Source organism: Elaeis guineensis, chromosome 3 (genome assembly GCF_000442705.2).
Source record: "Elaeis guineensis isolate ETL-2024a chromosome 3, EG11, whole genome shotgun sequence".
NCBI lineage: Eukaryota > Viridiplantae > Streptophyta > Magnoliopsida > Arecales > Arecaceae > Elaeis > Elaeis guineensis.
Window position 1 is genome coordinate 121,322,525 of NC_025995.2, and position 16,128 is coordinate 121,338,652.

Sequence of the window (16,128 nt, forward strand, 5' to 3'; positions counted from 1 at the left end):
TATCCATGAGACGAGATCATCGAAAGGCTTCACTAATGGCTCGGAAATTACAAAGAGAAGAGGAGAAAACCGAACATAGAAAGCCCTCAAATCTAACAAGCATGCGAAAAACCCCAAAATACAAAGGTGTAAACCCAAAAACCCTAGAATAGGCGAATGCATGTATAAACACCTCGAAATTTCGAGATTCCAGCCCTTATGGACCAAAAGCCCAAACAGAGAGGCTCTTTTAGCAGTCTATCTTTTAAATTCAAAACACCATAATAGTAGCAACTTTTGTATTTAACAGATTAATCCTGAATCTCCTTTTAGGAACTTCTTAATAATTTTTGAACAAACAATCGATCTAAAATCTTTTATGACTATGATCTTTATCTATTTGTTTTTACTGCTTCATAGGATAGCTTGAAATCTTTTCACACTAAACATTCACATGGATTCTTGGTGAAAATGAAGCTCAAACAAAATTGCTGGCTCATCCACACTAATCAAAGGTCTGGACTTTATCAACAATTTCATCGGGTACAAACAAAGAAGGTACTATTGGCTCTTCTTTCAAACACTAAAGCCTGAAGTGATTCTAATGTTGAATGTATATCCTATAAGTCAGATTGACTGACATTTATAAAATATTTTTTAGGATATAATTTATAAATTAATTTAAATATTAATAAAATAGATTATTTTCATTCACATTGTATTTAATAGTGTTTGTGATTTGTCCATTGGGTTAATGGATAAGATAACACATATTTTCAAGAATTGAGAATTTGAGATATATGCTAATCTTAATTAACTCATAAATGGCTCCCAATCGTAGGATCATCATGGGGATAGTGATCAATCCGAAAGATTGATGTATGATCACTTCCTTCGGATAGATGAGTCTTAAATCTATGGTGTGGAGATACTAAAGCGAAAGTATAAGTGTTTGTTAAGAACAAGAGTACTGAGCATGACCAATCACGAACAGTCACAAGAATTTCTACTTTCTTGTTAGTGACTTGTTCATAGCTGCGGTTGTGTGAATTAGTTCTCTGACCTAAAGTGCATCGGTAATTCACCTTGAGGGTGCTGTAGTTTGACTACATTATAACTCGATCTTCTAGCCTTACAGAGCTTTGAGGTATATGTTGACTACACTATGTTCATTATAGAAATTAAATTGCACCAAAATGGGATCTATCAATCTCGATAGAGGAGGAATAGTCCTACGTAGATCATGAGATTGAGTCCATAAGCCTATAGTCATGGCAATGTAAAAGATAGAAAGGTGTTTCTATTGGATTTCACATTGAACTCAAATTAAATGATTCTATTATATGACAGATATGAGGTTTGATGAGTTTATTTTTACTTCAATTCTGTCGGACATGATAGAAGAATCGAATCACACGATAACTGCACCTAGAGATTCTTATTTAGTTTTGATCGATTGTCACTACATACTGCTAGGTATCATTGATGAATTGCAAAATCAATTAGAATTATTTCTCGATGATCGATAATTTTAATTGGCTAAATTGAAAAGAGTTTCGATCTATCAAAATTTTTTTGATGATATTGCTAATAAAGATCATAATATATCTCATTATCATGCAGAATTGAACTTATGGGGTCACACAAAAAAAAGACTTTAGTCTAGGATTGTTTAATTGGACTCAATTGTCCAATTGGGTCTAAGACAATCATGCTAACACATGATTAGACCCAAATTTCTCTAGATTGGATTTTCTATTAGATAGGATTTAGCCTAATCTAATTGAACTCTTAATTAAGCACCAATTGTTGGTTGCATTAAACCTCCTTCGTTTTAATTTGAATTAGATTCAAATTCTAATGGATGAAGACCCATTTGAAAGTCAAATGAGTGCATAAGAAAGAGATGAGAAGGAGGGGCGACAACATATCATTGCCCTCTCTCTTTTTCCGTGTGTTCTCATTGAGAAGGGACGCACACCCTTTCTAGATAGGATCCAGAGGCGTGCGCTCCATATGGATAAGGATGGGAGGATGAAGGCTAAAGTAGTTGAGTGGTTATCCATCAAAATTCAAGTTTAATTTGAAAGGTTCAAATTTTGATAAGATATTTTGGATGAGATCCAATTCAATTTGAATGTGATAACCTCCTTATCTATCTCTTTCTCAAGTGCAAAATGTTGTACGAAGGAAGTCATCGAAAAATTGAAGAGAGGGCTTCCACCCATCATTTCTGCATGGAGAACATAGGGCTGACGCCTTTATGGATGTGGATGAGGAACCGTTCCATTTGAATTGAGAATTCAAATGGGAGCTGTTCCATAATAAGTGGATTAGGGTTTAGGATTTATAAAAATCTCCTTGAAAAGGGGTTCGGCATTCAATACCATTAGACCCTAAAATCCTGTTGTTCCTCCACCTTGAATCCTCCCATATGCCTAAGTGTTAGGCTACTCCTCTCCATCAATTCTCCCTCTCCTCATATGTCCAGAATAGGTTGTCTCATCCTCCACACCCAAAGGTGTTGGGCTGGTCCTCGTGAGCACTTGAAGGTGTTCAGACATCGTCCGACCAAATGAATAAGAAAGCTATGGCGAGTATCAATCTGACAACCTTGAAGATTAGATTGTTGCTGATCGAGAGCCCCAGATCCATCTTAGAGAAGGCAGATCAGAACTGGAGAAAGTATCCTAGATGAAGATTCGAGTGGATATCTGTAGAGGTCGGACATGTGCGCGGCTCAATAGTGGACCTCGACTTATCATAGATCATCAATTGCGGAGATCGTCTACCCACACAAGGTGTTGAGTATGTATTAATTTTAATACATACTGAATTTTGACTAACGATCTATCTTTTGATCTATGTTTCAGGTGCCAGATCAAAATTTTTCTTTTGAATTCCACTGTGCAAAGTTTGATCCACCCGAAGTGCAATCCTTAACCTTCAATTGGCATCAAAGCTAGGTTGAGGACTGAAACATAAATCAAAATTAGATCTGATCAGATGAGATCTGATGCAATTGGTACATTTAAAGTAGTTTAGATTTATTTTTCAGTATGTGTTAGCTAGATCTAATATAGTTCTTATATATGTGATATGTATAGAACTAGTTTTTACATATGTAATATGTAGTAAATTAGATCTAGTTAATTTCCAACTAGCTAAGTAATCGGATTGAGTGAACACCAAGCTGTCCGATCATAAGAGGAAGCAAGGATTAAATCCCTCTCTTGCCCATTCAAAAGGATTCTCTAGTGACGTATAGAGGTGCCATGTGGGATCTTATAAAGAAGAACAGTGAAAAGATCAAAACTTACTTTTGTGCTAAACCCTAAGTTTGATTGATCGTGATGCATGATTAGTTGTTTAGATCTGAAAAAGATTTTCAAATCTAAATTAGAACTATTTTTGTGATGCATATATGATCTAAAACTATATCAAATAGATGAAAGAGTTTCTATCTGGTCTGTAGGAGTCGACTCAGTCCTTGATCTGAGCCGACTCACTGTGACGAGTCGACTTGAGTCCAGAATGAGTTGACTCGAGGGTCAACAGAAAGTTTTGAAATTTTGTATAAGATGCAAAACTTAATTAATTTAAATTCAAAATTATTTTAACATCTGAATTAGACTCATAAACTTAATTAAAAATTAAAGATGAAATTAAAAGATCTAATTTGAATTCAAATCTGATACAATTTCATAAATCATGGATCAAAAGTGTGGGTAGCTCAATTAGGTGTAGTAGGAGCGGTTGATCAAACCGACTTAAGAGTTGATTAGATTTGAATCAAGAGTACTTTAGACCAACTCAATAGTTGTAAGTTTGGTCAGATCGATTAATAGCCATATGTTATCGATCAATTTAAGACCTAACTCGGCTTAGTGGTTCGAGCCCGGGTCAATAAGTTAACTTGATCGATTCTAATCAATCAATTTGATATCGAAGGTAAGTACATAGATGGTGATTTTTTAATTGGTTTCGTTGTCTGACCTGACCAATTTATTGGTGTTTAAGAAAAATAATGAGGGGACCTCACACATCTTAACTTATCTGACTATTTTGGAAGCTTAGTTTCTGTATTAGGTTAACTTGTTGAAATCGAGCTAGCCCATGCCACCAGATTAGTTATAACCATTATAACTAATTAAGGATGAGATCTGAATCAAATCTTCTTAATAAAATATTAAGTCTAGCAATCTTCTATCATTGTGGTTGTACGGATCCTTTCCGGGATTGATTATTTTTGGCTGGATATAGTGGTTCAATTGCATCGAAAAGATACAACCATGACTATTAGGCATGAGATACTACAGATTGGAGATGAGGTTGGACTCAGTATTTCGGATACGGTAAAAGTCCCAATAATGGATCCATTTTGCGCAAATGGTGGGTCTTACTTAACTAAAGAGTGGGCCAATATTTTGGACATGGTGAAGCTCATGAATTAGAGATTGAAATTGACTGCAACGTGTTTGGAGAAATACTGGACAAGAGTTGTCCACTTATCAATTGACCCAACACCAATAATTGTTAGGTGAGGTGGTGAGTCAATTGGTGAGACCGCAGCATCCACTTAAGACTCTTAATCATAGAGGTATTCGCTTCTCTTCTAATAGAGTGTGGAGAACCAAAAAAATAGTAAGAGTCCTAATTTATTTTAAAATAAAATTTTTAAAATAAATTGGTTAAGTCAATTACAAAATCTAACTAAAAATTTTGATTCTCTGCAGGAACCATGTCTACTTCCAATCTCCTAGCCAGAATCTTAGAAACCAATAGACTGATCGGACCGAATTTTAAAGATTGGCTCTGAAATTTGAAAATTATTTTGAGTTTCAAAAAATTGACCTATGTCCTTGATCAGGATCTTCCCCCTCTACCAGTCCGTCTGACTGCTAATCAGAGAGCGTCTCATGAGAAGTGGTTGGATGACGATAATAAGGTTAAGTACTACATATTGACGTCAATATCTAACGAATTATAACGCCGATACGAGGACATGACTACTACCGGACAGATACTAACTCACCTACAAAAGTTGTATGATGAGTAAAGCCATGTAGCTCACTACGAAGTATTCAAACGACTCTTCAAAGTAAAGATGCATGATGGGCAGTCGATCCATGATCATTGTTTAATAATGATCAAGGATCTTGAGAAGCTTGAGAAGCTCGGGATGTTCATGGATAAAGACTTATAGGTTGATTTGATTCTACATCTTTGACTGATTCATATGGATAGTTTATTGTAAACTTCCATATGAGTAAGATCCAGTGCACCATCTACGAGTTGGTCAATATGCTGGTTACAATAGAGGAAACCTTGAAGAAGTCAAGTGGCTCTGTACTTTCTGTGAAGCGGACTTATTCTAAGAAAAAATCTACTATGAAGAAAAAAAAATCCGTAAAGAAGCAGAAGATAGAGAGCAAGAAGAAGGAGAAGAAGGCAGCTCCGAAGAAGAAGGCCGTCATAAAAGAAAAGCATTTCCACTATAACACTAACGGCCATTGGAAGTGGAACTGTCTTATTTACTTGGCAACACTTAAGAAGAAGGAAGGTGGACCTTCTGAAGATATACTCGTCATAGAAACAAACCTGACAGTTGTTTTTGTATCCAGTTGGGTGCTTGACTCTGGATCTAGTGCTCATTTATGCACTTCTTTACAGAGTCTTGAGGATAGCAAGAGATTGAGGGACGAAAAAATGATCCTATGCATCGAAAATGGAGCAAAAATTACTGCTGTGACTGTGAAAACCTATCCTCTGTGATTACCATTAGATAATATTTTTATTTTAAAAAACTGTTATTTTGTACCTACCGCGAGCAGAAATCTGATTTCTGTATATTGTTTAACGTAGGAAGACTATAATTAGTTTCTTTAAGAATCACTGTACGATTTATTTGAGAAATAATAAAGTTGAAAATAGTTTTCTTATCAATGATCTTTTTCAATTATATGTTGATGTATCTGTTAATTATGTTAAGCAAAATGTGAACAGTATAGGTTCCAAACATCCCACGGATGATGTAAATAAAAAGTACTTGTGGCACCTAAGGTTAGGTCACATTGCAGAATACAGGATTAACAGATTGAAGAAAATCGGACTATTGAGTCCGTTGACTACTTCTGACTCATATTCGGTCTGTGAATCATGCTTTCAAAATAAAATAATCAAGTTGCCTTTTATGGAATATGGGAAAAAAATCATAGAGTTACTTGCTCTGGTGCATTCTGATGTTTGCAGCCCATTCGATGTGCTAGCTAGAAGAGGTTTTGTCTACTTCTTACTTTTACCGATGATTTCTCATAGTATAAGTATGTGTACCTTATGCATCACAAGTCTGAGGTATTTGAAAAGTTCAAAGAATTCAAACATGAAGTGAAAAAATAAATCTAAAAGCCTCTTAAAGCTCTTCGATCAGATCGAGGAGGTGAATACCTTAGTGGAGAGTTTCTGAATTATCTCAGAGAATATGAAATTATCTCACAATGGACTCCATCTGAAATGCCTCAACTCAATAGGATTTCAAAATGGAGAAATCGAACCTTATTAGATATGGTCCGTTCCATGATGAGTTTCACAGACCTTTCAATTTTCTTTGGGATATTGTATTTTGACTGCCATATATATACTAAATAAGATTCCATCTAAAATCGTTCTTACCACACTATATGAGATATGTCATGGTAAGAAATCAAGCCTGAGTCATCTCAAGATTTGAGGTTATCTGGCCCATGTCAAATGACCATAGACGGACAAATTAGAAATCAGATCGTTTAGAGCTCATTTTATTGGATATCCCAAAGAATCATTGGAATATTATTTCATCTTCCGAAAGACCATAATATGATTGTGAGTCGATACGCAGTCTTTTTTGAAAAATAGTTTATTCAAGATAGAGGCATGAAAAGACAGATTAGGCTCGAGGAGAAAGTATCTGAAGAGCAATGAGCCTTGAAATCTGAGGAATCTATTCAATCTGAGCTAATCCATACACTTCCTCCTCCACCTTATAAGTCTAGTAGAATTTTTCATCCTCCTAAGAGGTACTTAGGTATTATCTCAGAGGATGTAGAAGAAATGTTCTTCACAAGAAATGGGATACATGGAGATGACCCCAAGACCCACAACGAGATGATATTAGATATTGACTCCGAAAAATAGTTAGAGGCAAAGAAGTCAGAAATTGACTCGATGCACTCAAACCAAGTCTGGACCTAGGTAGATCTACCTGAAGGTATTGTACCCATTGGGTATAAATAAATCTTCAAGAGAAAGATGTACAGATGGAAAGATAGAGATCTTTAACGCTAGGCTCATGGTGAAAGGGTATAGTCAGTGTGAAGGCATTGACTATCAGAAAACCTTCTCATCCGTAGCCATGCTTAAGTCCATCCGCACATTGCTTGCCGTTGCAGTGTATTTCGATTACGAAATATGACAAATGGATGTGAAAATGATGTTCTTGAATGGATATCTTAAAGAAAATATCTATATGGAACAGTCGTTTGATTTCACTTTCAGTGATGATGATCATAAGGTTTGTAAACTATAAAAATCCATTTATAAACTAAAGCAAGTATCTCAAAGCTGGAATGCTCATTTCAATAATGTAATCAAATCGTTTGGTTTCATCAAGAACGAAAACCGTGTGTATTCAAAAAAATTAGCGAAAGCGCTGTCACTTTTCTCATATTATACATGGATGACATTCTCCTAATTGAAAATGATATTTTCATGTTGACCTCGATCAAGATTTGATTGTCTAAAGAGTTTTCCATGAAAAACCTAAGAGAAGCATCCTTCATTTTGGGAATCAAGGTCTATAAAGATAGATCTAAGAGAATGCTAAGATTGTCACAGAAGATGTTCATTGAGGAGGTGCTGAAAAGGTTCAGTATAGAAAACTCTAAGAGGGATCTGGTACCCTTTAGACATGGCATTCATCTCCCAAAAAAATGTACCCCAACATACTGGAAGAGATTAAACGCATGAGTAAGATCCCTTATGCTTCGGCTATAGGAGCCTTATATATACTATGCTTTATACATGACCTAATATCGCTCATGCTGTGAGTGTCATAAGTAGATATCAGTCGAATCCAAGCGAAAAGTACTAAACTTCTATAAAATGTATCCTTAAGTACTTGAGAAGGACTAAGGATATATTTCTGATCTTTGAAAATGGAGAACTCAAAGTGAGGGGTATACTGATTCAGACTTCATATTTGATACTGATGATCGAAAGTCGACATCAAAAAGTATTTTCTTATGTAATGAAGGCGCTGTCAGCTGAGTTTCAAGCAGACTGTGATTGCAAACTCCACCATGAAAGCAAAATACATCACTGCATCGGAGGCTACGAAGGAGGCATTCTCGTTCAAAACATTTATTACAGAACTTGGAGTAATGACATCTGATGCTGTCCCTCTCTACTGCGACAATAACGGTACCATAGCCTTAGCTAAGGAGCCGAGGTCTCATCAGAAATCAAAGCACATCGAACGGCGGTTCCACCTCATTCACGATTACCTCAAGAAAGAATATGTCGAGGTGAAGAGAATCGACATCGCGAATAACGTGGCTGACCCACTGACGAAGCAATTGAGCCAACAAAAGACTGAAACCCACCTTGAGAAGATGGGACTTAAATTTATGGCCAATTAGCTTTATGACAAGTAAGAATTTGTTGGATGTATGTTCTAGAAGGCAGATTGACTGACACTTGTAAAATATTTTTTAAGATATAATTTATAAATTAATTTAAATATTAATAAAATAAATTATTTTCATTCACATTGTGTTTAATAGTATCTATGATTCGTCTATTTGATTAATGGATAATATAACATATATTCTCAAGAGTTGAGAATTTGAGATATATACTAATCTTAGTTAACTCATAAATAACTTCTGATCGTAAGATCATCACAGAGATGGTGATCGATTCAAAAAATTAGTGTATGATCGCTTCCTTCGGATAGATGAGTCTTGAATTTACAGTATGAAGACACCGAAGCGAAAGTATAAGTGCTTGTTAAGAACAAGGATACTGAGCGTGATCAATCACGAACAGTCACAAGGATTTCTACCTTCTCGTCCGTGATTTGTTTATAGCTGCAATTATGTGAATTAGTTCTCTAATTTGAAATGTATTGGTAGTTCACCTTGAGGGTGCTGTAGTTTAACTACATCATAACTTGGTCTTCTAGCCATACGGAGCCTTGAGATGTATATTAATTACAGTATGTTGATTGTAGAAATTAGATTACACCAAGATGGATCTATCGACCTCGATAGAGGAGGAGTAGTCCTATGTAGATCATGAGATTGAGTCCATAAGCCTATAGCTATGGCAATGTGAAAGATAGAAAGGTGCTTCTATTGAGTTTTATATCGAACTCGAATTGAATGATTCTGTTATATGATAGATATGAGATTTGACGAGTTTACCTTTACCTCGATTCTATCGGAACTCACGATAGAAAAACTAAATCACATGATAACTGCACCTAGAGGTTCTTATTCAGTTTTGATGGATTACCATTACATACTATTAAGTGTCACTGGTGAATTATAGGATCAATTAGAATTATTTCAATGATCAATAATTCTAATTGACTGAATTGGATAGAGTTTCAATCCATCAAAAAGAGTTCCAATGATGTTGCTGATGGAGATCACAACATATCCCATTATCATGCAGAATTAACTTATGGGATCACACAAAAAAAGACTTTAGTCTAGGATTATTTAATTGGACTCAATTAGTCCACTTGGATTTAAGACAATCATGCTAGCACATGATTAGACCCAGATTTCTTCAGATTGAATTTACTTATTAGATAGGATTTAGCTTAATCTAATTGGGCTCTTAATTAAGCACCAATTGTTGGTTGCATTAAACCTCCTTCATTTTAATTTGAATTAGATTCAAATTCTAATGGATGAAGACCCATTTGAAAGTCAAATAGGCGCATGAGAAAGGGATGAGAAGGATGTTGTCGCCCTCTCTCTTTTTTCATGTGTTCTCGTTGAGAAGGGATGCACGCCCTTCTAGATGAGATCCAAAGGCATGCGCCCTATATGGATAAGGATGAGAGGATGAAGGCTAAGTAGTTGGGTGGTTATCTATTCAAATTCAAGTTTAATTTGAAAGGTTCGAATTTTGATAAGATGTTTTGGATGAGATCCAATTCAATTTGAATGTGATAACTTCCTTATCTATCTATTTTCTCTCGTGCAAAATGTTGTACGAACGAAATCATCGGAGAAATGAAGAGAAGGCTTCCGCCCATCATTTCTACATGGAGAATAGTAGGGCTGACGCCCTTGTGGATGTAGATGAGGAATGGTTCCATTTGAATTCTCAAGGGGAGCCATTCCATGATAAGTGGATTAGGGTTCAGGGTTTAAAAACCCCTTAAAAGGGATTCGGCATTCAATACCATTAAACTTAAAATCCTATTGTTCCTCCACTTTGAATCCTCCCATACGCCTAAGTGTTAGGCTACTCCTCTCTATCAATTCTCCTCTCCTCACATGCCTAGAGTAGATTGCCTCATCCTCCACACCCAAAGGTGTTGGGCTGGTCCTCGTGAGCGCTTGAAGGTGTTCAGGCGCCGTCCGACCGAAAGAATAAGAAGGCTGCAGCGAGTATCAATTCGACAGTTCTAGATATCAGATTGTTGCTGATCGAGAGCCTCAGATCCATCTTGGAGAAAGCGAATCGATATGAAAAAAGTGTCCTAGACGAAAGTCCAAGTGGATACCTATAGAGGTCGGATATATGCACGGTTCAACAGTGGACCTCGACTTATCATAAATCATCGATCGCGGAGATCGTCTACCCATACAAAGTGATGAGTATTGTTCCAATTAATTTTAACACATGCTGAATTTTGACTAACAATCTTTTTTTGATCGATGTTTCAAGTGCTGGATCGAAAAAAAATTTTTGAATTCCGCTGTGCAAAATTTGATCGACCCGCAGTGCGATCCTTAACCTTCATCTAAAAAGCAAGGAAGCAGCTTCCTTAGCCCCTCTCAGATAATGTCCAGCTATGATGATCCAAGTTCAATGAACTTCCCTTTGTCCACCTATTATTATTGTCCGACACAGCAAACATACAAAAAACCTTTCTTTTTGCTGATGACAAATCCTAGTGATGCATTCTTGTCCGAGACAGTTTAACTGCTGAACCAATGTAGACAGCAGATGAGATTCTTCTTTTTAATTTTCTCCACATAAGTGGCACCATCAAGTAAACGTTACGTGGCAATGGAATTCTTACCCGTGAGAACAAAATGACAATGATGATGAAAATAATAGCATGAGTAATGACATAAACGATTAGTGACAGATACGGTGCTGATGTTGACGACAATGACTGGAGAGATGATTACATGGAAGACCATCGTCCATTATGGGGCAGCTTGCTTTGAGTCAATTTGGCTGTGGCCCCATGAACACGACATAAAAGTACTGACTGCTGATTGGCTGTCGTTGCACTCTGGATGCCTGTAAAAATTCACACATAACCCTCAGTTCTGAGGAGAAGGGGTCCCATGCACAGGAACCACAAGGGCTTTGCAGCTTTTTTTGTCACTTAAGAAGACCAGCAGGCAATCTGATACCCCAACAAAACCTTTGATGGGAGAAGAGCAAATGCGGAGCTCCATACAAGCCCCACTACACCTAGAAAACTTTTTCCTCCATGTGAATGACAGTCATGTTTGAAACCCCCACAAAGAAAGCATATTAAAGATCTTCTACATCAAGGAACGCCACATCACTTCAGTTTCTAAAAGTTGAGAAAAACTAAAGTAATCTTAAATGTTGCTCCATGGGGAGGGAGAGAGAGTAACATAGAACTGTCCTTGGAACTGATGTTGGAGAACAGGCCTTTCAATAAAGTGAGCATCTTCCTGTGTGATTCTCAACATTATCAAAAGATTGTGTATGGTTTTCCATGACCAATTTCACATGTGGTTTATACATAGAATAAAATTTTACAAAGACCCTTTCTGCCTGTAAAAATAGCAAATGTATGGAACCTATTCTAGAAAATGTTAAGTGATAAACTGATGTTGAACCAGATCAGGTAATCATTATGCAAGTACCTGAGCGTGTTCAACTTTGGTATGTGGGTTGATAGGAGGAATGGTGCATATGCTAGGACCCATTATGTAGCAAGAGACAATGTTTTCCTGCACTTACAATAGAAGTTATGTTCTCAAGATAACTCAAGATTCAACACAGACTTGATTCATTTCTGTGATAAATAGTTCAAGAGAAGCAGAAATCAGATGGCATTAGGTCATAGAAAGCCAAAGTTTAGTCAAAGAAAACTCGATTAAATATTACTGCATATTTAAAATGTATATGCTGATGTCCTCAGATGTTACATACACTTCAGCATGCAAATAGAAAATTTAATGATGATTTAATATACAGGAGATAATTTAGATCTCTATATGTGTGTTTATTTAGTGGTAAACGACCATGTTCACATGAAGGTGCTAATGCTACAGCAAAAGACAAAATCCACTTTCGACAGCTTCATCATGTTTCAGTATAACAATCTCCCTTTCCTTCAGTGTTTGTGAAATTTGGTAATGCACTAGTTTAAATAGGATATGGTAACAGAATAGAAAGCTAGCTACTTCCCTTACAGATACAACTAGAATATTGTGAGATTAGCATTTGTTTAACATGCATTCAAAAGTAAGATAAGCTTTGAACTCATGACAGTTCAGAAAAAACATGGATGATTTTATTAAATATCATGCCAGAAGGACAGTAACGCCCATTTGCATGGATTTCACATACAAATTGCAAAAGAAAATCACATCGAAGTGGAATAATATATTTGTAGGAAGAACCGAATGTCACGGTGGACTAGGTGGTGGACTAGGTGGCAAGGAGTAACCTAGGCGTGCCGTCTCCCAGCTTGGACGCGGAGCAACTTGTTCATGTAGTGGAGTGTATTGCTGCAGATTCAATGAAAGACAAGAATGATCATTGGGAAAGAAAAATAGGTGCATTTGCAATATAGCATATACTGCTTTTCACTAGAGTAATTGAGGAAACTGACACAGAGTATGAGTCTGAATCCACCAAGCAGAAAATGCCACATATAATTATTATGATGTGAAATATGGGTAACTACCTCCATTCTGACTAACAGTTCCTTTGCAGTTGAAGCAGAAACAACTATATTTCTTGCAGCTGGATGTATGAAACCTTCTTCCACACCATTATCAAATAATGCAAGCAAGGAATTGTAGTAACCATCAACATTGAACAGACCAACCTGTGGAAACTGGAGTTAAAAAGTCCACAAACATTTTAATGAGAAATCATGCTGAACTCACTGGTTTACTATGAATTCCAAGTTGGGACCATGCTATCATCTCCAGCAGCTCTTCCATCGTTCCATATCCTCCTGGAGTGTTCAATGTCGCATGGATCATATTAAAATATTAGCTAATATCCATGTGTTTGTGTGTCAAATAATGCCCTAGTCCAATTTAAGCAAGAAGGTTGTTAAAATATACACCAGGAAGTGCGATAAAAGCATCTGATCGTCGGGCCATTTCCGCTTTGCGCTCATGCATGTCAGAAACGGTTTTAACTTCGCCTACAGTCTGGCCAGAAATCTGTGCAATGCAGCAATGTTATACTCTATTTAAATTAAAATGCTTAATCCTTGATTCCCTGATGCCAATATTTTTTGGTTGGCATGAGCTATCCTTGTTCCCTACAAAAATTATGTTTAATAAAAGACATTTATGGAGTTGATTTAACATGAATTTTGAATTTAGACTATTGTAAATCTAAGACACATTTCGAAAGTTTTATCTCTGAAGGATGAAGGTATCATTGATGTTAAGGAAAAATCAGTGAAAATGTGACAAGGTTAGTAAGACAATTCACATAAAACATCAAATATTGCTCTATTACTTAAGATTGACGATGCAAATGAAAAATCAAAAAATAAAACGGATAGAGCCAAGCATTTTTTTCAGCCATGGAAGCAGTAAAAAAAGATTAAAAAAAAAAAAAACATAAAATCACAAATAAAAGACCTAACCCGTCGACATTAAATTGTACAGAGTTTCAGGACTAAATGTAATTGATATAAATACTATGAAATCGCAGTAAGTTGTATCATTAACACATTCATTATAATGATTGACATTTTTCTCAATGTTTTCCAAATCTGGGGATATGAAAAATGAGACAGAAATTGCATTTATTTTGTCTCCAAGGTCATCCTCTGCTAAGTCAAAACTTTTAGATGAAATTTCTGATGCAATACTTAGATACTTTCTTGTGGTATCAGAGATCAAATAACAAGCATTTAGCATGTCATAGAGCTCCAACTACAACCAACAGTAAAATTACACGGCCTGGAAGACCAAAAAATCCAGAAAGGTCAGAAAAAATATCTCGCCTTACCCATTTTTATCTACAAAATAATCGAACAAGAAAGAACAACACGAAAAGATAAAATGGATGTCAGGGAAATTTACATACTTCTGTTGGCATGAGAGCTGTAGGAATGACCCTGCATGCAATCATTGATTAAAATCAAAACCAAAGCTGAGGCTTTTACCCGAAATAAAACAATAACACACCCGGGAACAGACTGAGAAATCGAACAAAATGGTGAAGCTACAAGAACAGCAATTACCCAACAACATGGCAGCCTCCATCATGAACTGTCCGAGAGACCAATCCCATCAGTCCCACACTCCCTCCACCATAAACCAAATCTATTCTCCTTTTCACCTGCAATTCATATCCAAGAGTTCAATAGGAGAAACCAAAAAAGATTGCATTTTTGAACATAAAACCTGCAATCTATCCACCATCCGATCGTTTAACAACAACCAAGATCGCAACTTTGTTCTAAAAAACTGATGAAAATGATAAGAAAACACCGGGGCAAACCAATTCGTGGCCCAGAGCAAGAGCAGAATCACTGAAGACAGTTCTGTTGCCAGAGTTGCTGCCACAGAAGACACAGATCCTTTTGAACCTGCTCCGAAGCTCTCCATCCGTCATTTTTGTATCAGTCTCTTCAGCTTCTCCCATCTCTCTCTCCATGAGGTATAGATTAGAAGACAAAGACTTCTTCAAGTTCTTTGAGAAGCTTCACATGGTAAAGGGTTTAGAAGATGAGAGGGAGAGACCCAAATGGAGTATTCTATTAATATACTCTACTTCCCCATCAATCCAAAGCTCCAATAGGAGGCTAGTACTTCCCTCTTTTTTTTTAAGCACGGCTCTCTTTGTCCAATATCGAGCGGGCTAAATGAGAGAACTGAAGCCCAAAGAGGAAACCACGAAGAGGAGGAAGCGATCTCAAGTCCCGCAAGAAGCCCCATCTCTCTATTTATGGGTCTAGTTTTTGTGCCAAATGACCGTTTTGCCCTCGGAGGACCATCATGATCATCAAAGAGGATCGTATCACCACCATTCATTTAGTTCATCGGTCGATGAAAATTGATGAGCGGCGGATCGGGGAATGCATCAAATAATCTTTGGTCACTATGCTTCTCTCGTGTGTCGCTTTACATGCTTGTAGAGTTATCCTTGTGAAATTGAAAGACATTTGGATAAGCCCTTGTTTGATGAGAATTTATTTTATTTATAATACAATATTTTAATTTGCTAATTGCTAGCTCGATTAGTTGGGGCCCATCTTTCTAAATATTTAAGATTAGTAAGATGTAACATGTTTGGTGGCAAAATAGGTCGAGGTTGTTCTCTATCAATTTCTTGTCTAGGCCCCCAAACCTGTTGGGTATGTAATGATAAAAAAATCTTTATAGTCAGCCATTTTAATTTGATTTGGCTATAGCTTCAATAATAATAGAATTATAAATTTTTGAGAAATATATAAAATTACAAATTGTTGACATCATCCAACTACAAGTGACAATAATATTAAGATACTATATTTGGAAGACTTGAACATAGTACATTTCCTTCATTTTTTTTGGTGAAGAACGTGCACGATATTAACAAGGCATATAGGCATGCCCTAATGATCATATTGCCATGAAATCATATAAAATAATTTGAGGGTCCTTTGAGTGCAACATCTACATGACTTGTTTAATTTGTGAG

The 16,128-nt window shown here is 36.4% G+C and overlaps 1 protein-coding gene across 1 annotated transcript; it reads right to left on the bottom strand.

Moving 5' to 3' along the window:
- Nucleotides 1-12,740: 12,740 nt before the first annotated feature.
- Nucleotides 12,741-15,350, bottom strand: LOC105040459 (cytokinin riboside 5'-monophosphate phosphoribohydrolase LOG8). The gene is made up of 7 exons (XM_010916992.4): nt 14,947-15,350; nt 14,687-14,784; nt 14,530-14,560; nt 13,550-13,649; nt 13,365-13,435; nt 13,160-13,303; nt 12,741-12,980 (listed from the first exon to the last, which is right to left on the bottom strand). Exons 1-7 carry the CDS (start codon nt 15,100-15,102, stop codon nt 12,879-12,881), a joined length of 702 nt encoding a protein of 233 aa, XP_010915294.1. The 5' UTR covers nt 15,103-15,350; the 3' UTR covers nt 12,741-12,878.
- Nucleotides 15,351-16,128: the final 778 nt, after the last annotated feature.